The sequence below is a fragment of the Salvia hispanica genome, chromosome 3 (genome assembly GCF_029641045.1).
Source record: "Salvia hispanica isolate PSC_SH4W2 chromosome 3, Shi_PSC_v1, whole genome shotgun sequence".
NCBI lineage: Eukaryota > Viridiplantae > Streptophyta > Magnoliopsida > Lamiales > Lamiaceae > Salvia > Salvia hispanica.
In genome coordinates, this window is record NC_142694.1 from 1,764,919 (window position 1) to 1,783,476 (window position 18,558).

The 18,558-nt window shown below is 35.7% G+C and overlaps 3 protein-coding genes across 4 annotated transcripts; 1 reads left to right on the forward strand and 2 right to left on the reverse strand.

Moving 5' to 3' along the window:
- Positions 1–53: 53 nt before the first annotated feature.
- Positions 54–3,265, reverse strand: LOC125213331 (protease Do-like 10, mitochondrial). Its single transcript, XM_048113814.2, has 8 exons — positions 2,770–3,265; positions 2,191–2,436; positions 1,698–1,893; positions 1,290–1,549; positions 1,020–1,147; positions 619–822; positions 470–520; positions 54–385 (listed from the first exon to the last, which is right to left on the reverse strand). The coding sequence occupies exons 1-8, from the start codon at positions 3,200–3,202 to the stop codon at positions 149–151; spliced, it is 1,755 nt and encodes a 584-aa protein (XP_047969771.1). The 5' UTR covers positions 3,203–3,265; the 3' UTR covers positions 54–148.
- A 3,925-nt stretch (positions 3,266–7,190) lies between these two features.
- Positions 7,191–12,405, forward strand: KOR2 (Six-hairpin glycosidases superfamily protein). Its single transcript, XM_048113813.2, has 6 exons — positions 7,191–7,288; positions 7,463–7,930; positions 10,133–10,440; positions 10,789–11,386; positions 11,529–11,701; positions 11,889–12,405. The coding sequence occupies exons 2-6, from the start codon at positions 7,552–7,554 to the stop codon at positions 12,288–12,290; spliced, it is 1,860 nt and encodes a 619-aa protein (XP_047969770.1). The 5' UTR covers positions 7,191–7,288; positions 7,463–7,551; the 3' UTR covers positions 12,291–12,405.
- A 90-nt stretch (positions 12,406–12,495) lies between these two features.
- LOC125212530 (beta-hexosaminidase 3-like) lies at positions 12,496–18,468 on the reverse strand. 2 transcript variants are annotated; one of them, XM_089069168.1, is made up of 15 exons: positions 17,363–18,468; positions 16,690–17,032; positions 16,448–16,522; positions 16,296–16,331; positions 15,800–15,911; positions 15,538–15,608; positions 15,081–15,211; positions 14,931–14,996; positions 14,478–14,578; positions 14,316–14,375; positions 14,179–14,212; positions 13,950–14,048; positions 13,746–13,805; positions 13,103–13,350; positions 12,496–12,804 (listed from the first exon to the last, which is right to left on the reverse strand). In XM_089069168.1, the coding sequence occupies exons 1-15, from the start codon at positions 17,473–17,475 to the stop codon at positions 12,638–12,640; spliced, it is 1,716 nt and encodes a 571-aa protein (XP_088925294.1). In that variant the 5' UTR covers positions 17,476–18,468; the 3' UTR covers positions 12,496–12,637. The 2 variants fall into 2 exon arrangements, with proteins under 2 accessions (XP_088925294.1, XP_047968685.1); XM_048112728.2 differs by having other exon boundaries at positions 16,690–17,039; positions 17,363–17,491.
- Positions 18,469–18,558: the final 90 nt, after the last annotated feature.

The window sequence follows — 18,558 nt, forward strand, 5'->3', positions numbered from 1 at the left end:
TTCTTCAGCGGTTCTGTTTTTTTTTTTTTATTAAATAGATAACAAAATCAATGTGTACTGAAACTCGAATTGAAGTAAAGAGAAGGAAATAGTTGATGTCAGGATAAAAATTGTAATAATACACGAAAAAATAGGAAGCTCACTTGGATCAAGGAAGCTGAATATCAGATACAGTTTGGTGGTCGTCGATGAGGTCGGCCGATGTGGCAGATGGAATTCTATGGCGATTTAGTATACGCGATGTGGCTATTCTCGCCTTCTCGTAGTTCAACACAATCACTCTCTCATCATCCAAATCGAATCTGATATTCTCACTGCTACCGTCTTCTACTAGCTGGCGTAGATGTTTCAAGTTGTCGACTTCGATTCCGTTGACCTTCTTCACCTGCAAAATCACTCTATTACTGTAACAGTATTTGCAAACAGACCAATCTTATATGCTTGAATACTGATGGTGGGTGGAGAATACCTGAAACTCAGCAAGCCGCTCGTAGCCCGTGTTGATGTCGTCCACGAGTACCTGCATCATATTCAAAGTTCAAGGACAGAGTATATCACATTGTACAAAATAGTAGTGTTTGCACATATAACTCACAAATAAGAAGAAAACAGGGGTACCTGAGAGAGGATGACAAACTGTTGGCCATCTTTCTGCGGAAGTTCTTTCAGAGCTCGTTCACACAACCGACGGGGTGATGTATTGTACCAATCTTCTCCGTACTCATGAAGATACGGTTGTGTCAAGGGAACAAAGACAAGACCGGCAAAAATGAAATAACTTGGTAGCTGATCGAATTGATGGACAGGAACAAGAGGCTGTAGCTGCGTGCGACAAAAAAATATGACCGAAATCAAACGAGGATACACGGTTGTATGGTATGACAGATGCATTCCAAACAAAATAAAGCATGAAATTTCTTATGATAGAAATATGCAAAAACAATTGACGATTCAAAATTTATTTTTCCTGTCGATTCGCCTTTGAAGAGCACAAGAAACAAAGGAAATAATCTACTTACTGGACGAAGGGCAACGGTGAACTCATGCTCTTCACCATCTCTCAATACTTTAACTTGAGCAGTATCATCAGGTTTCTTCATGGAGACTAAATGATCGAATGTTATTCGCTCTCTATTCCGAAAGGAAACTGTAAAAATAAACCAGGCAGTACATTAAGAGAATGGATATGCAACCAATTATACAATGACAGCTAAGCAATCAGAAAAGTTGAGGCAACTGCAAAAGAAAAATCAGAGAGAAGACTGAAAATAGACAAGTTAAATGGTGACCTGATCCATCATTAGCTATCGGCACACCATCAAATGAAAGTATGATATCATCCTTTTTGAGAACCCTGTACGCATCAGATATTGGGTTGATCCGATTCACAAGCACCCCAGTTATGCCAGGACGCATTTTGAAGTGTTCCCGTAGTTGGGCATTCTCAGTAGCCTGGCAAGACAAACCCATGGAGCAGAATCCAACATAATCACCAGTTTCTTCAACACCCTCAATGAAACGCTTTATCACAGGTACGGGAATAATATAACTGCAAATAGTTCTCTAATTAAACAAATTGGCCTTCCCCGAATAAAGTGTAAAATGCAGCGCTGCTGAGTGATGCGATTCTAGCTACACTCTTCGGCACTCATTATGTACGCCAGATAAATTTCAATAGACAGTATTCGCGTGTTTACCCAATATTCTCTGCATTAGAAAGATTTTGAAATGCTACTCCTGCAACTTTGTCACCCATTATTGCTGGGCCTCCACTGTTGCCAGGATTTATAGCTGCGTCAATCTGTATTGCCAACAGCTGGGTTGCGCCATGCACGTATTGAGTTGGTTCAACCCTAGAGACAACCCCCTTGGTGACAGAAATGTTGTCGCCACCTGCAAACAGGTGCCCGTTGCAGGGAGTTTTAAAGTAAAGTTAGCGAAAACAGATAATTTTAATCTTTTACACAATAATAATATTTCATTACACAATAATTTACAACCATGATAACAGTTCATGAGAAAGCAAAACTTGATTTTAACAAAATACGAAATGGAGGTAGAGTTATGGCCTCAGTTTTCAGATTAATTCTAGACATACAAAGTGCAGTCTATCATCAAGGGAATCTTCCTCATTCAGGACGAGATAACGAATATCCAATGCAATGCCTACAGGAAGTAAATGCACGTTACCTTGTGGATAACCGACAACTGCAACGGACTCTTGGAGGAAGGGAACATCGCCAAGCTCCAAACAGTTCACCCCTTCCCAGAACTCTTCACTTTCGACCATAAGGATAGCCAGATCACATTCATGACCAACAGCCTGGACAAGTGCTCTATATTTGGCAGGAGAGCCGTGCTTTCTCACAAGCACAAAAGTATGATCCGCCACAACGTGGGCATTGGTCAGGATTCTCCTTCCCGAAATAACAAATCCTGCAGTAAAATCATTGAAATGCCATATCCTCATCATCAAGATAAAGCTAATCCACCATTCCATCATACTAAAAAACAGCACAAGTAACTTAAAACAACAGAACCTCGGAACTGTATCTCGATATCGACCTACAACTGCTACAACCATAAATTCATCACATTCCATCAAAACTGAATAATTAAAACGCTTCAGCTTTCTATTCATGCTGCCATCATTCGATTAAAACGATATCAGGTTCAAATTAATTACTAAATACATTTCACCAAAAAATTAGGTTTATGTGAATGAACTGCATTGCACTAAATGAGATACAGAGCAAAACAATCAATTACCAGAGCCCATGGATTCCCGCTGAGACTTGTTCTGCCAAGGCAGAAAATAGCTCGGACTGCTCGCTACCGTGAAAATCTTCACCACCGAATCCAACGCCAATTCGATCGCATGGAACGCGTCATCCATCGCCGCGTTACGCATTGACAAGTAAGCCGCCTCCGCTGCCGCCGCGGCGTCTGCTTCGGAGTCGGCGTCAGCATTATCAACGCTAGCGCTAGAATTGGAGATAGAGCAAGTCGAGAACAATCTAATCGAAGAAGAAACAAAATCCCTAGCTCCACTTCTATTGATGAAGTGCGCCTTAGCTCGGGAGGCTAACGGAGGATGAATTGAATTATTCAATGGAGTTCCGGTATTGCTACTGCGGCTGGCGGAGGGCCTCAGCCGCCGGGCCGCCGCTCGGGCGGCGGCGGCTGATCGGATTTTTAGCATCGTGTTTTAGGGCGGAGGCGGCAACCAGTAGAACCTCCGCTTCAGGGTTTAGTAAAAGAAAAAAAATATTTTAGAAATAGTAGAAAACATAAAATAATCCTATTTACAATTGAATTTTATTTTTAAATACTACTACTAACAAATTTATAAAACACAAATAATGTGAAATTTTAAAGTATAGTCGGTAGTTATATTATACTAATAATTACTTTTGTCTTCCCGTTTCGAGAGAATTCGGAAAAAGGGATCAATTTCGCTGACCTTTCGAAATAAGGGATTAATTTCACTGACCTTTCAAAATATGGGTCTGAGGCATGCAAATTTTTCAGAATAAGGAATTTTCAATTTTTAATGCATTTTTTCTTCTTTTTAATGATTATTTACTTCCTAACATTAATTAAGTGGAAGCAATAAAAAAGATAATACGAAGTTTAGAGTATTAGCAATGGAGGGCCGATGGGAAGGCCTTCCCCATCGGCCTCCATCGCCCCACCATAGTGGAAAAGGGGCCGTTGAGCGCCCCCTCCCTCTCCCCCCTATATGGCATATATATCGGCCCTAGCCGTTGAGAAGGGCCCCCCTATAGAGGAAGGGCCGCCGGTCGGCCCTCTCACCTAATTTTTTTTTTGTTTTTTTTGATTTTTTTTTATTTTGTTTTTTATTCCATTTCTTCCACTATAAATACACCTACCATTCTTCACTTTTCCACACCAACATCTTATCTTCTCTCTATTTCACTACATTTTCTCTCTCTAGTACATTTAATCAATGTCTTCCGGTAGCGATTCCAACGACGAAGTCATAAACCGAGTCGTGTAGGGCGTGCTTTATTTTTATTTTTAGTTTTATGTAAAATTTGGGGACAGAGGGGTAGGCACTTATGCTTTATTTTTATTTTTAGTTTTATGTAAAATTTGTTTCTCATTGTATTCTATTTTCCAATTTTGTAATACAACGAAGATTTGCGTATTAATATTTTTTTTTCTAATTTATTTAATTTGATAACATATTAAATATAGAAGTGCTAAAAAATTAAAATAAAATGGTGATGATGTGGAAATGAAATGGAATGGGAGGGCCCTATGAGAGGGTCCTTCCATTGCAGGGAGATAGGCCCTTTGAACAAAAGCTGATGTGGAATGGGAGGGCCCTATGGGAGAGGCCCAACCATTGCTAATGCTCTTATGGATGTTTTTCATAATTAAATGTATCATATTTAAATTTCAATGATATTTTAGAGAGATGCATTGTCACAGTGCGCGCGGGTCAAACCCAATTGAAATAAGATTGACCCGACAAAATGAAGGAGAAGGCCTAGGAGGCGGGGGTGATGGTGAAGGAGAAGGTCTGTGAGTTGTGTGTGTGAGAGGTATCTATTTGATATCGTTGTTGGTGTGTTATTTGTGTTGTTCGTGGTTCATTAGGTTGTTGAGGTGTTAATGTAAGTCGGTTTGTTGCCTTGGCTAAAAAATAATACCTGCGATGTGATTTTACCTATATAATTCTCAGTAAAAAGGCCAAGACTCTATGCGATCTATGTTGTGCGATATATTTCAAATATTTTGCAATCTTTGAAATACCAGTTTTGTTTTTTTATTTTTGTTGATCTATTCTTGTATTTATAAGTAAAATCAGTTCCATAAATAAAAACAGAGCTAAATGTATGAGACCAAAATTTATTTTTCACCTAGAATATTTTATTTTCAATGAAATATCGAATTCATAATCTTTTATCAGTATTAGACTACTAATCTATCAAACCCTCGATATAATTTGGAGACAAGGTAAGAAAATGTGGAAGGCAATATTTTATAGAATAAGCCTTTTTATCTCTTCATTCTCAATCAATTGACTATCCCGGATGATATTTTTAATTATTGGGATTATATCATTAAAAGCGTGTAAAATATATTACTATAACTAATATCTCAGTTGGAAAGTATCCATCACAACAAACTCTTGCACTAACATTGACAATATATATTTAAAAAATCAGCATATACATGCATTTCTCAAAAAGTAAAACTTTGTTTGAGTGTGAAATGGGGCATCAGCCAAAAGATTATGTCAATGATATTATTGAATTTTTTTGATAATTTAATAAATATGACTTCACACTCGCTATATAAAATAAGCACCGACATAAGGTTGTTATAGACTTAGATTTGACATATAAACTACATAAAATGAACGACAGCCCAATGACTTTAGTAATTATTCTCTAATTAATTACTTACTAATCAAAACTAGGAAAATGAGAGTTTGTTTTATGACAATCGATAATACATTTGCAATCGATTGCGTATTAAATTCTATATATATCTTAATTATTAAACCCTCATCAAGGTGTATATAGCAATCAGGGTTAATAAAGTCTACATTTTCCTATTTTCATTTTTTGTATAAATAATCACCTAATTCAAAGCTACCTACCTAATTAAATTTAAAATAATCCACGTGCTTCAACATAATACGATGCCATCGACCAAAATAACTGATCAGAGAAAAATGACAATTTGATCAAAACACTAATACTATTATGTAAAAAAAAAGCTTTAAAACAAAATCCATAGGTGATTGTAGCTATTAAGTAATTTAATGTATGTCTCTTGTCCTGCACAAGTATAATATTGTGAGTAATTTGTTTGCGAAAATAGAAACAATGACTGGAATTTGTACAACCAATTTATTTTGAATAGTGATATATCTCTTATATATGAAAAATGTTGCTCCTTTCCTCCGCCAACTGTATAAATTTTAATTTGAAATTGGTAAAGTACAAAAATAAAGTTACAAAATGAGTAAAATAGGTTATCTCAATAATTAAAAAGTAATATTGTAAATTATATTAACTAATTCAATTAATTAAGAAAAGATAATCATGGTAGTATATGGTAAATCGTGTCAAATACAATTTGATATAGCAAATCTCATTTTACTAATTCAAATTAATAAATAAAATAAAATATCGTATGAAACGCGTTTGGTATATTTACAAATTAATAGAAACCGTCCATAATGAAAATTATCTAATTGTCATTTTCAAATTAATTATTTATTTAATTAATATTTTTACTTGACTTAATTACCTCTTAAATTTGATATAATGTATTGATAATAAGTTAATACTCCTATTATTTAATTATACCTACTCATATATAATCAAAATAATGTTATATTAACCCATATTTCATAAATCTTTTCTGATGTGAGCTCCAATTCAGCATTTAGTTCCAAGACTTATTGGTTTTTATATTAAAATCACTTACTATTATTACAAAATTATAAATAAAAATGAGCTTTATATCAACCATCTAACTTTTTCCTTTATTAATTATTCACACAATTGGATTAACAAACTACCTTTAATTGGTAACTGGATTATGAATTCACAAGATAGGAAAGTTCCACAATAGTAGCCTAAAAAAGTCATGTTAAATTAATTCCTTAAATAAACAATTAATGGAAAACGATCTTATACCGTTATATGTATTTCTCTATAGATTACAGCATAACTACAGCTCCCATTCACTCTGTCTCAATCTCACACGATCAAAATCTTCCAATTAATTTAATATAATTCTAATTTATTCAATTTCACATCAAACAAAGAGAAAAATTAAGCCATCAACTTCTTCCCCCAGAAAAAAATTATACTACTCCCTCTGTTTCTTCATAGTTGAGGCGGAACTTTTCGGCACGGAGTTTTAGAAAGAAATATTGAGCGTGTTAAATAAATAGATAAAAAATACTAAGAGAGACGAAAAGGTAGAGAGAATAAAGTATAACGTGAATAAAGTAGCGAGAATAAAGTAAGAGAGAATTTTTTTTTTACCATATATGAAAATGACGCAACTATGAAGAAACTTCCTGAAATGGAAAAATGGCTTTATCACGAAAAAACGAGAGAGTGCTTAAATTAATTAAAATAGAAAAAGAAAAATCCAAGTCAACTTCTCTCTCCAATCTATACATATATTTATACACTTCCCATACACACTACAGAGATAGAGATAGAAGCAGAGAGATATACTCTAATGGCGGATGCAGAGAGCTGCTGAAGAATTTCGCCACCGATTTTGGCAGGTAATTCAATTTTAAATTTCATAGCGCAATTATACCTTTTCCATTTCTTCACACGATCTCAATATGCATGAATGTTAATTTACTGCATTTTGATCCAAAAAACGAATTCAATTTGACCGCAATAAATCCTGTATTCAATTCCTTCATTCATAATCAGTTAATCACAATGACCAGGTAAATCCAATTCAATCCAATTCCACATGAATTCGCATTCGCCGCAATAAATCCAAAGCAAATCGACATTTCTTCGCCAAAACCGAAAAATGCACAATCACTGGGGAGGATCGCTGGAGATCGCGGCCGATTCGGCCGCCGAAGACGAGAAAAGCAGGAATAATTTGGATTGGGACAGAGCGTCGCTGGCGAACCAGGGGTACAACGGTAATTTGGACCAGACGCAGCAGAGCTGGCTGCTAGGGCCGCCGGAGAAGAAGCAGAAGAAATACGTCGATCTCGGATGCATCGTGTGCAGCCGGAAGGTGTTCAAATGGACGATTCTGTCGATTTTGATCGCGTTCGTCGTGATCGGGCTCCCGATCATCATAGCGAAGGCGATACCGAAGCATAAACGAGCGCCGCCGCCGCCGGATAACTACACGGTGGCGCTCCGGAAGGCTCTGCTCTTCTTCAACGCCCAAAAATGTACGTTTTCTCTGTTCTCATTAGTCGTCTCGTTTTTTTGAATTTATGCTCTATAGTCAAGTGAATGAATTCATTACGTTTTTCTATGAAAACTGGAAAAAATGTGGAAATTTTCAAAATTAATTAATTGGTATTGCAATTGTACATGGATATAAAAACTCATGTAATCAAACGCTAAAAATATGTTGGCATGTAAAGTTATTGATGGTAAGATGAGATCGTCAATATTGTCCACGTAGATTATTATTACTGATAGGAATATTAGTCTGTCGATTTTATCTATAAGGGTCGAATACTGGTCAAATATGCTAAAAATATGTTGGCATGTAAAATTATCGATGGTAAGATGAGATCGTCAATATTGTCCTCGTAGATTATTACTGACAGGAATATTAGTCGTCGGATTTATCTATAAGGGTCGAAAACTGGTCAAACGTGCTAAAAATATGTTGGCATGTAAAGTTATCGATGGTAAAATGGAATCGTCAATATTATTCTCGTAGATTATTGCTGACAGAAATATTAGTCGACGGATTTATCTATAAGGGTCGAATACTGGTCAAACGTGCTAAAAATATGTTGGCATAAGATGATATCGTCAATATTATTCTCGTAGATTATTACTGACAGAAATATTAGTCGTCGGATTTATCTATAGGGGTCGTGGTAAAACTAGGGGTGGGTAGGTAAGGTATACCTTACCGAAACCACCATACCGTATACCTTACCGTAAATACGGTATGTGAAAAAGTCATACCTTTACCTTATCAAAGTTTTCGGTATACCGAACTTCGGCATACCTTATTTTCGGTATGATAAATTTTTATACCGATACCGTACCTCATTTTCGGTATATACCGTACCGAAGTTTGGTATACCTTACTTTTGCGGTATACCTGACTTTCAACATCAATTAAAATAGAAAATTAGAGTTTTTAAAATATTATTTATAATTTATAATTTTAAAAATAAATTAAATATAATTTATTCATAATTATATTTATATTTCACAATAGATTTTATAATTTAAAAGTATATAAAATATATTTTATATATAATTGTGTTTATATTTTTGTGGTATATACCTTAATTTACGGTATATACCTTAATTTACGGTATATACCGAATTTCGGTATGCAGCGGTATACCGCGGTATTTGAAAATTCATACCGTTACCTTACCGGAATCTTTCGGTAAGGTATTATACCATACCGAAAGTCACGATATACCGAAAATTCGGTATTTTCGATATTTTTTCGGTACGATAAGGCCGGTATTTCGGTATTTCGGTATTTTTCCCCAGCCCTAGGTAAAACGTAGTAATAAAAGATTTAAGATGTTTAATAAGTTTCAATGTGATTGGAGTGTTTGACTTAGGCTTAATTTTACCTATGTAGTAGATGGGAAATAGTATGTATGATTAATTTTACTTTATGACTTCATACAAAGGGTCAAAATCAATCAACAATAAAAAACCATAAAATTCATTTTTTGGCACTTGCATTTAGTGAGTAACTATTGTGAGGTGGTGGAGAAATAGTGGAAAAGTCACACTAAATTAAATATTCTGCAATCACGGAATGGAAATAGCCTTAATTCGATAAAATCATTGACTTGGTTATAATATTTCATTTTCGCTCATATTGCTATTAATTAAATTAGAAAGATGAGACTACAAACGTGCTAGGCACGTTTGGATTAGTTTCCCTTTGCATGAAATTAACCAAAATCAAAATCTTCACCTTTTCTTTATCTACAATTATTTTTTTCAGTGAATTGTTTAGGAAAACTGACACGATGTTTAATTAATTTGACAGTAAGCTAGACATGATTAGGGAAAGATTTTAATTTGTGTCCATATTTTATTGCCCATTTTATATGATAATAAAATGATTATTATTTTAAATTAATCAAGTTTAGGAAGTGAGATCATTGATTACGTCTAAGCCAGGTCGTCTGATTTTCTAATATTTTTAAATTTTCTTATTTTAACATGTCATGGGTCGGGTTTGACCCGCACCTCCCTGCACGTGCGCAAGAGCGTTGCTCAATCATTATGTCAAGAATAAAAAAAACATGCTGATTATATTAACTTAATTCCAAAATCTCCAATTTAAGAAAAAAAACAACTTTAACTTCACTCATTATATTTTCCAGATTTAAAATAATCACTATAGCATTAATGTTTTTTTGGATGTGTAGCTGGAAAATTGCCTAAGAGCAACGGCATCCCATGGAGAGGGGATTCCGGGTTACAAGACGGGTCGGATTTATCGGACGTTAAAGGAGGGTTAGTGGGAGGATACTACGATGCCGGAGACAACTCCAAATTTCATTTTCCGATGTCGTTTGCTATGACGATGTTAAGTTGGAGCGCTATTGAATACGAACACAAATACCGTGAGATTGGAGAATACAATCATGTTAGAGACCTCATCAAATGGGGCACTGATTATTTGCTCCTCACTTTCAATTCCTCCGCCACCAAAATTGACAAGATTTACAGCCAGGTGAATATTATTCGATTTGATGGATTAAATAAAATTGAGTTATATAAATAGTATTTAATTGATTTTATAAATTTATTTAAATTTACTTGTTTTCAGTTTGCATGAGATTAAATTGAACCGAGATTAATTTTGGAACAATGACACGTCATATTAATCTTGTCTGGTGAGTTTGGGCCTTGGCAATATTAATCTCGGATCAATTTAATCTCATGCAATCTCTGGATAAGTTAATTTAGTGAAAGGTTAATTTTTGTGACATTTCCAATGAAAGTATGATTCACTTGCCATGGGACGAAGAGACTTATTTATTGTCATCATGACTTAAATCTCACGTGCCTAATCATTCAGGTCGGCGGGTCCCAAAACGGCTCCACCACGCCCGACGACCACACGTGCTGGCAACGTCCCGAGGACATGGACTACGACCGCCCGGTCCAGACCACGACGACCGGGCCGGAGCTAGCCGGCGAGATGGCGGCGGCCATGGCGGCCGCCTCCATCCTCTTCCGCGACAACAACGCCTACTCCAAGAAGCTCCGCAAGGGGGCAGAGACCGTGTTCGCCTTCGCCCGGGACGGGGGCCGGCGCAACCGCTACTCGAGGGGCAACCCGTTCATCGAGCCCTACTACAACTCGACTGGGTACTACGACGAGTACATGTGGGGCTCGGCGTGGCTGTTCTACGCCACGGGGAACAGCTCGTACCTGGCGCTGGCGACGAATCCCGGGATGTCGAGCAATTCGAGGGCGTTTTATATGATTCCGGATTTGAGCGTGTTGAGCTGGGATAACAAGCTGCCGGCGGCGATGCTGGTGCTGGTGAGGGCGAGGCTGTTCTTGAACCCGGGGTATCCGTATGAGGATATGCTGAAGATGTATCATAATGTGACTGGCCTTACTATGTGTTCTTACTTGAAGAGGTACAACGTTTTCAATTTCACCCAAGGTATGATCTTTATTGTGTTTAATTTATCAATATTTGTGCACTAAATAGTGTTTAATTCGTTTTAATACATTAATCTACAGAGCTTAAGAAATAGTACTTCTTTATTTTGATATAAATTAAAATTATGGCCATATATTTATAGGAGGAATGATACAACTAAATCATGGGAAGGCACAGAATTTGCAATATATAGCAAATGCAGCGTTTTTGGCATCGATTTTTGCTGATTACCTCAATGAAACTGGAGTTCCTGGCTGGTATTGTGGATCCAATTTTATGCCAATCAGTGTGCTCAAAGATTTCGCAACTTCTCAGGTAACGCCACTCTAGACGTTCTTTATATGTGCACCATTCTCGTTTAGCCCACATTATAAATTGTTTTTTCGTGCATTTTACTAATAATATGATAACTAAGATATAAAAATTGATAGCTAAACAAATAGAGTATGATTCTAGATTTAAAAATTAGATGCTAACCCAATTTCTCATTTTTTGCAAATAGATAAATTACATATTAGGTGACAACCCTGCAAAGATGAGTTACGTAGTTGGATTTGGTAAAAAATTCCCTAGGCAAGTCCACCACCGCGCCGCCTCCATCCCTAAAGACAGAACCAAGTACTCCTGCAGCGGCGGGTTTCGGTGGCGCGACGCCAAGACTCCCAATCCCCACAACATCACCGGCGCCATGGTCGGCGGCCCCGACCGCTTCGACAAGTTCAAAGACGTCCGGTCTAACTACAGCTACACCGAGCCCACGCTCGCTGGCAACGCCGGGCTCGTCGCCGCGCTTGTTTCTCTCACGACCAGCGGAGGGGTCGGGATAGACAAGAACTCGATTTTCGCGGCTGTGCCGCCGCTGTACCCGGTCAGCCCACCTCCGCCGCCGCCGTGGAAGCCGTAGAATGTGTATTTTAGTTGAATATTACTGCATGCAGTTTGATGTTTTTTTGTAATCTATATTGTTAATTATGTTTTCTGTTAAACTTAATTCTTTTAATATATATATTTTCTAAATATATACTCTTTTCATGTTTTCACGTCTCATTTCACTTTTACTCGCATTTATTTGCATTTCTTAAAACCACCGGCTCCACTTGAATCCATCATTGTACAAATATGAATCTATTTTCATTGTTAAATTGATAGGGATCAAAATTATAAGCAAAGTAACATAGTTTCAATGCCTAGATCAGTAATTTAGATGATTATTTATCTTTTGAAGAAAAATCCACAACTGCTGCTACTATATCATTTCATGTAACAAGAACCAGGCCCATACGGTCTCGTTTTGCCTAATCCTTCCAACGGACTAGAAGCTACGCCCCTTTGATTCAGCAGACACCTAAAATGCGACAATCGGCCCCTTACATCACTTGGATCCTTGGCAAGCTTGTCATAGCTTGTCCACATCCTCTCTACAAACAGGAAATAAAATAGTGTAAGAAACTCCATTCTTGTAAAATCCATAGAACAAAAGAAATCTGAGTGAACGGAAAGGAAAATAATTTCCACTTTCGATTTACAGAGAGAGATTCTAAAAATAGAAGTGTTTCTAGAGAGTGTTTGTTAAGAGAGGATATATTTAGAATCAGATCTACTTTCATCATCTCACATTTTTATCTACATGTGCATAATTTTCTCCTGTATTAAACCTATTTGAACCATTTTTCAAAAACAAAGTTAGCAATTCAATTTGATCCAGATTGAAATTACCAGCAGCTGCAGCAGCCCGGGGCCACACCATCTGTTCGATATCACCGGCGTCAATTAGCTCGCCCCACATGCACACCTCGCCACCAAGGACACGACTGTGCAACTCGTGGTTTGTGATGTTTTCGAGTGGCTCGTTGGAGTAGAAATCTTGCCAACGAATGTAGTGGTCCAAGTACCATTTGTCTTGGTTGCTCACTATACAGCGCAGTCCTGTTTTAACAATCTTTTCAGCAACACCTCCCCCAATCCTGCACCACGCATAATCACATTAACTAAAATTTATAGTAATAAAATTTATCTATTCTCTCCTCGTTAAAACCATAACTACCTTCTTCTCTCTACTTTAATGCATCTAACAACTCCACCTAAAATCCCGTGTTATTCAAGAATGTGAACATTTTCATTGGAACGGAGGGAGTACTTGAGAGTTCAGAGTTGTTATAGGAACTCTCAGCTATATGCAGAGCAATTGTATCTTTTTTTTTTTGTTCATAACTCTCACCTTTATTTAGAAGTTAAGTCTGTTAGAAGTTCATGCAAGTTTTTCACATTATTCGATCACGTGAAGACCAATAAAATAAAATAAAAAAACTTCTTTTAATATAAACCATATACTTATGAAATATAATTGTCACTCACTTACCAATTATGTACCACGGTTTGGGGGTTCAACTTACTTCCAAAGTCATTGAAAGCTTCTTCCCTGCGACAATGGAGAAACTGTTTTATTAATGCATAACAAAATATTGTATATACATACATACGATAGATCTGCCTATATTCATGAAATTATGACCAAAATAATCAAATTTATAGATACATAAAAATCATGAATAAATTTTCGTACCAGTTAATTATTTCATAGCCATGGGACAATGCCAGTTTTTGCACTCGCAACACGAAATACTGATAAGCATCTGAGTCATCAATCCCTTGCTTTTGTAACCTGTGTATCACAGAAGATATATTACGAGACGCCCTTATGATTTTGATACATTTTTCTGGAAATAAAGTGAATATATCAGAAAATAGTTTTTTTTTTTGCAAAAGTTTTAGATATGAAACAAAATAATTACCAACTTTTCACATGAGGAGTTATGATCCAGCAACCTGAAATTGTAATAAAGTTGTGAGTGAAAGACAGACTATACAAATAAAACAGAATATTTTTAAGAAAACTAGTATACTATATAATAAGCTGAATAAATCTTACTAGTATCGACTTCATCGCCTCCGAGGTGAATAAATTTAAACTTGAAGATCTTACTAAAATCTGAAGAACAATAAAAATTAAAAAATGATGAATGTTCATTAATCAAAAGATATTCGGAGGAAGCAACTAGAAGTTATTATAGCATAAATTAGATGGAAATACCCGAAAGAATTCCATCAATTAATTTGAAGGTAAAATCATTACTAACATCAAGTGGCCCCGTGCAATTTTCTGAAGGCCGCAGAGAAGGATATCCAACCCCCCTAAAAGTAAATATACTTAAGTTTGTGGAGTAATATGAAGGGTAAATTGTCGAATATAACACAGTTTGTATCATATATACCACTAATGGGGTCGTTTTATCAATGAAACAATGTAGTGTCTTGTTGAAAATTTGGGGGTGGGTTGTAATTGCCATAAAAATGATACAAGAACTGGTGTTAAGATTGCAACATTTTAACAGCACTGTGATATTTGCAAATTTGATAAAATGTTATGTTATTTTCGACAGATAACAACAGAAATAACAATGAAAGAAAGTCAATGCAAATTCCAAATTAGTGAAGAAGATCCAATCATTAAATATCTACTAAGTTGAGAACATGAGCAAAATACCAGGATTCAGCATGGCCAGGAACATCGATTTCAGCCAACACATTAATCCCGCGTTTCTTAGCATAACTGAAATAAATGTGAAGAGCCAGAAATCAAATATATTTATTTAGAACTTGTGAAGGTTATTAGATATGATATCGAACTACTTGCCTCACAATCTCTGCAGCATCAGCAACTGTGTAGCGTTCAAAAATTGTAAAAGAGCCATCCCACAACTTTGGATATGATGGAATCTCAAGAGGAAAAGATTGTTTATCCACGATATGCCAATGCAGCACGTTCTGTTATATAAAACAAGCCGACTCAACAAAATATAGAGACTTAGATATGATAATCACAGGTTTGAGGTATATCACAAACACTTGAGAGGCATATTTATCTAGTAAAATTTGGTGGTGGTTTATATTCTATTTATATTCTAAATACCAAAGTGTTTGTAAATTTCGCTGTGTATCACTATATCCTTATAATATATCATGAGCTCAAATTCTTTCTGAATTTCAAGATGACCATTTCTAGGCCCTCATAACAAGTTTGACTATAGATGCATCTTACTCATAGATAGTAATGCGAATATAAAAACAAATAAAAAGTTTGTGTTACCAACCAGTTTAGTATAAGCCATTGCATCAATAATTTTCTTTATCATTTGTAAGGGCTGATAATGTCTGGCTGTATCTGAAACACCGCCAAAATAATATAGAAGATCAACTTCACTTTACAAGAAATTGAAAATCAACTACAGAATTGAATTTTAACAAAAACTTAAGGTAGGATACATATAGCTCAATCAGAGTTAAGTCCAAAAATAGATTTATAAATAATTATTAAATCTTTATCACCAAAGCAAATAAGAGGGAGAATCTTACCGATCAAAAGGCCTCGATACGAGAACCTTGGCTGATCAGCAATAATCCATGGAACTTGATGGACCAAAATCCCTCTTGATGAAATGCTATAGCTACAGATTTGGCTAAACGTCTGGCGCATGAAACAGATCATTTTTGGCATTAGTCATTTACCCTCATTGGGTTTTATTAAGTAATTTTCTCGAGGATTGGAGAAAAGAAAGGGAAAATACCATTTATGTCACAAGGTTTGACCTTTTTTCAGATAATGTCACACTAAAATTTTTGGAAAATTGATATACAATGTTTCTACTTTTTTTGAACAATATGTAGCCTTCCACATGAGACCCTATGCGCCAAATGAATGTCAGGAAGCCAGAATTCAGATTCTTGACATTGTTAATAAATATTGAAATGTTGTGAACAAATTTTCCAAAAATTAAAAAGTGTCATTACTGAAGAAGGGATCAAACATTGTGACATAATAAGGTATTTTGTTGAAAAGAAATATTCAAACCTGCAGCCCATGCAAAGCTCCATAAACAGTTTTAGCCTGACAAAAATCATTTGGAAAGAAGAAAATTATGTTGCAGGGAGGTATACTAATACAAGTCAGGCATTTTCAATATCTAGGGATATGAGATTTTCTGTCAACTTAGCTGCACTCACCTCAATGTAGGCATAAACTGGTTTTCCATGAGCAGGGATATTCAGCTTGTATGACTCATCAATGCCATATTGCAACTGACAAAACAAAGGTTACATTAGATTTAAGAATTGTTGTTGAAAAAATTTGAGTTCAAATTAGATAGAAAACAGTAATTCCTTTTGATTCAAATCTGAGCACTGGAAATATGGGACTTGTTCAAGGCAGTAATTCTAGTCGAGAGTTCAAGGCAGACATCATGTACCTCATCAGAAGGAGATGAAATAATTACATGAATTCCTTTGAGCACGAAGGAAGGATTGATCTTGGAAGTATCTAATTCAACAACATGACTTGATCTGACGATATCAATTGTTCTAAAGAACGCCTCTTTGAGAATCCCAGAAGCATCAGCAAACTTGCTTCCTTTGGTTATGAGCTCGAAATCATTGCTGAGATGGAGATTTCCAGAGCCAAAGCTCACAGAAACTGGCATCGGCCATATATTGATCTCATTTTTATCATCTGCATCACATGGTATGGCCAAAAAACACACCAAGTACCAAATGTACTCAATTTTTAGCCTCGTTCTTCCCATCCTTAACATCCTAGAAACTGCCAAAAAACAGGAATATAAGCCTAGCTTTGTATATGTGCTTCAAATATTTGAAGATGCAACATTTGTGAAATGGTAATTACTCCTAAATACACAAATTTCCTCGTTCAATTCTGATTTTGCACATAACTAAGAATACTACCTCTAAACCAGTTAAAATATATATGCGGCTTAACCGAATGATGCCCTAATTGACGTAATTGGATGCAAACAATCTAAAGAATCATCATTTTTTTCTCACCAATCAAAAGCCATTTAAAACATCAATTAAAATGTAGATACAAGAATAATTCATCCACAGCTCCAGAGATTAAAAAATTACCTGTCAAATTCCACCGAACTTCTTTCCTTGAGGTTTTGAAGCAGAGCTAAAAGAAGCAAATTGTTTGATTCGGTGAGGCAATATCGCAAACGCATTATGGGTGAAGTAACCATAGATTTTTTCAAACCTAATTCCAAAAATTATGCGATGAATCAAAACATACAGATTAAATTATTCACATTCAGTGCGTGTGATGTGTGTGATATTTGGGCTTTCTCTCTCCTCCATGAGAGTGATTTTTGCTTTTCTGGTGCTGAATTCAGTTCAAATAACAAAGGCTCCCCGCCTTTATGTCTCAACCGCTATAACAGTAATATATTCATTAATTAATTTTATTTCATTTTTAAATAATTGCCTTTTCAAAAATATGAGGTTCCCTTTATTTTTTATTTTTATTCATCTAAAATGCTTTAAAAAAAATTACAACTGAAAATTGGAAAAAGAAACAATTTATTGACATAGACACATAGTTTTGATCAAAATCAATTGGAGTGCAAATGTTCTAAAAATCATAATGTCTCTATATATTATAGAAATGTTACGTTAGTATTAGGCCTGTAAATGTAATCCGCGGGTTTCGGGTATTCCCAATCCCCACCCAATACTCGACAGGTTTTGCGTACCCGAAACCCTAAATTATGGGTTCGGGTACGGGTTTGGGTAGTTAATGTTAGTATTTTTTGGGTTTAGGGTACCCGAAACCTGCATTAGGGTACCCGACTAATACCCGATTATTTATGTATTTTTGATAAATATTTTTATTTAGTATAGGGCCTATGGCCCGTAAGGTAAATCTAGGGTAAATTTATTTAATCACACATAGATTTATGCCAAAAAATTCTTTATTTTAAAATTAAGTAGTGTCTATTTGTCTAATGTCTATTATATATAGTCGTAAAATCATACTCTAGAGAAAGCTAAAGCATTAGAATTAAAGTTTAGTACTCCTAATAATCAATAAATAGATTATTGTGTTATTTTTAATCATTTTTATTCTCATCACAGTATAATTTATATAAATGAATAGATTAGAAATATACTAATTTCGGGTTTATGGGTACCCGATTAGTTATGTTCGGGTACCCGCACCGGATATTAGGGTACCCGAATTCACATACGGGTCGGGTATTGGGTATGATATTTTTGAGATTTCGTGTTCGGGTACCCACGGATACCCGAATTTACAGGCCTAGTTA

Coding starts and splice junctions, on each gene's coding strand:
- LOC125212530 (XM_089069168.1), bottom strand. CDS start 17,475: ATGGTTACTTCACCCATAATGCGTTTGCGATATTGCCTCACCGAATCA. Junction 17,033..17,362: donor AGTTCGGTGGAATTTGACAG/GTAATTTTTTAA, acceptor GGCAGTTTCTAG/GATGTTAAGGATGGGAAGAA. Junction 15,912..16,295: donor GAGCTTTGCATGGGCTGCAG/GTTTGAATATTT, acceptor TTCATGCGCCAG/ACGTTTAGCCAAATCTGTAG.
- KOR2 (XM_048113813.2), top strand. CDS start 7,552: ATGCACAATCACTGGGGAGGATCGCTGGAGATCGCGGCCGATTCGGCC. Junction 10,441..10,788: donor TTGACAAGATTTACAGCCAG/GTGAATATTATT, acceptor CTAATCATTCAG/GTCGGCGGGTCCCAAAACGG. Junction 11,702..11,888: donor AAGATTTCGCAACTTCTCAG/GTAACGCCACTC, acceptor TTTTGCAAATAG/ATAAATTACATATTAGGTGA.
- LOC125213331 (XM_048113814.2), bottom strand. CDS start 3,202: ATGCTAAAAATCCGATCAGCCGCCGCCGCCCGAGCGGCGGCCCGGCGG. Junction 2,437..2,769: donor GCGGGAATCCATGGGCTCTG/GTAATTGATTGT, acceptor ATTTTACTGCAG/GATTTGTTATTTCGGGAAGG. Junction 1,894..2,190: donor AGTTGTCGGTTATCCACAAG/GTAACGTGCATT, acceptor ACCTGTTTGCAG/GTGGCGACAACATTTCTGTC.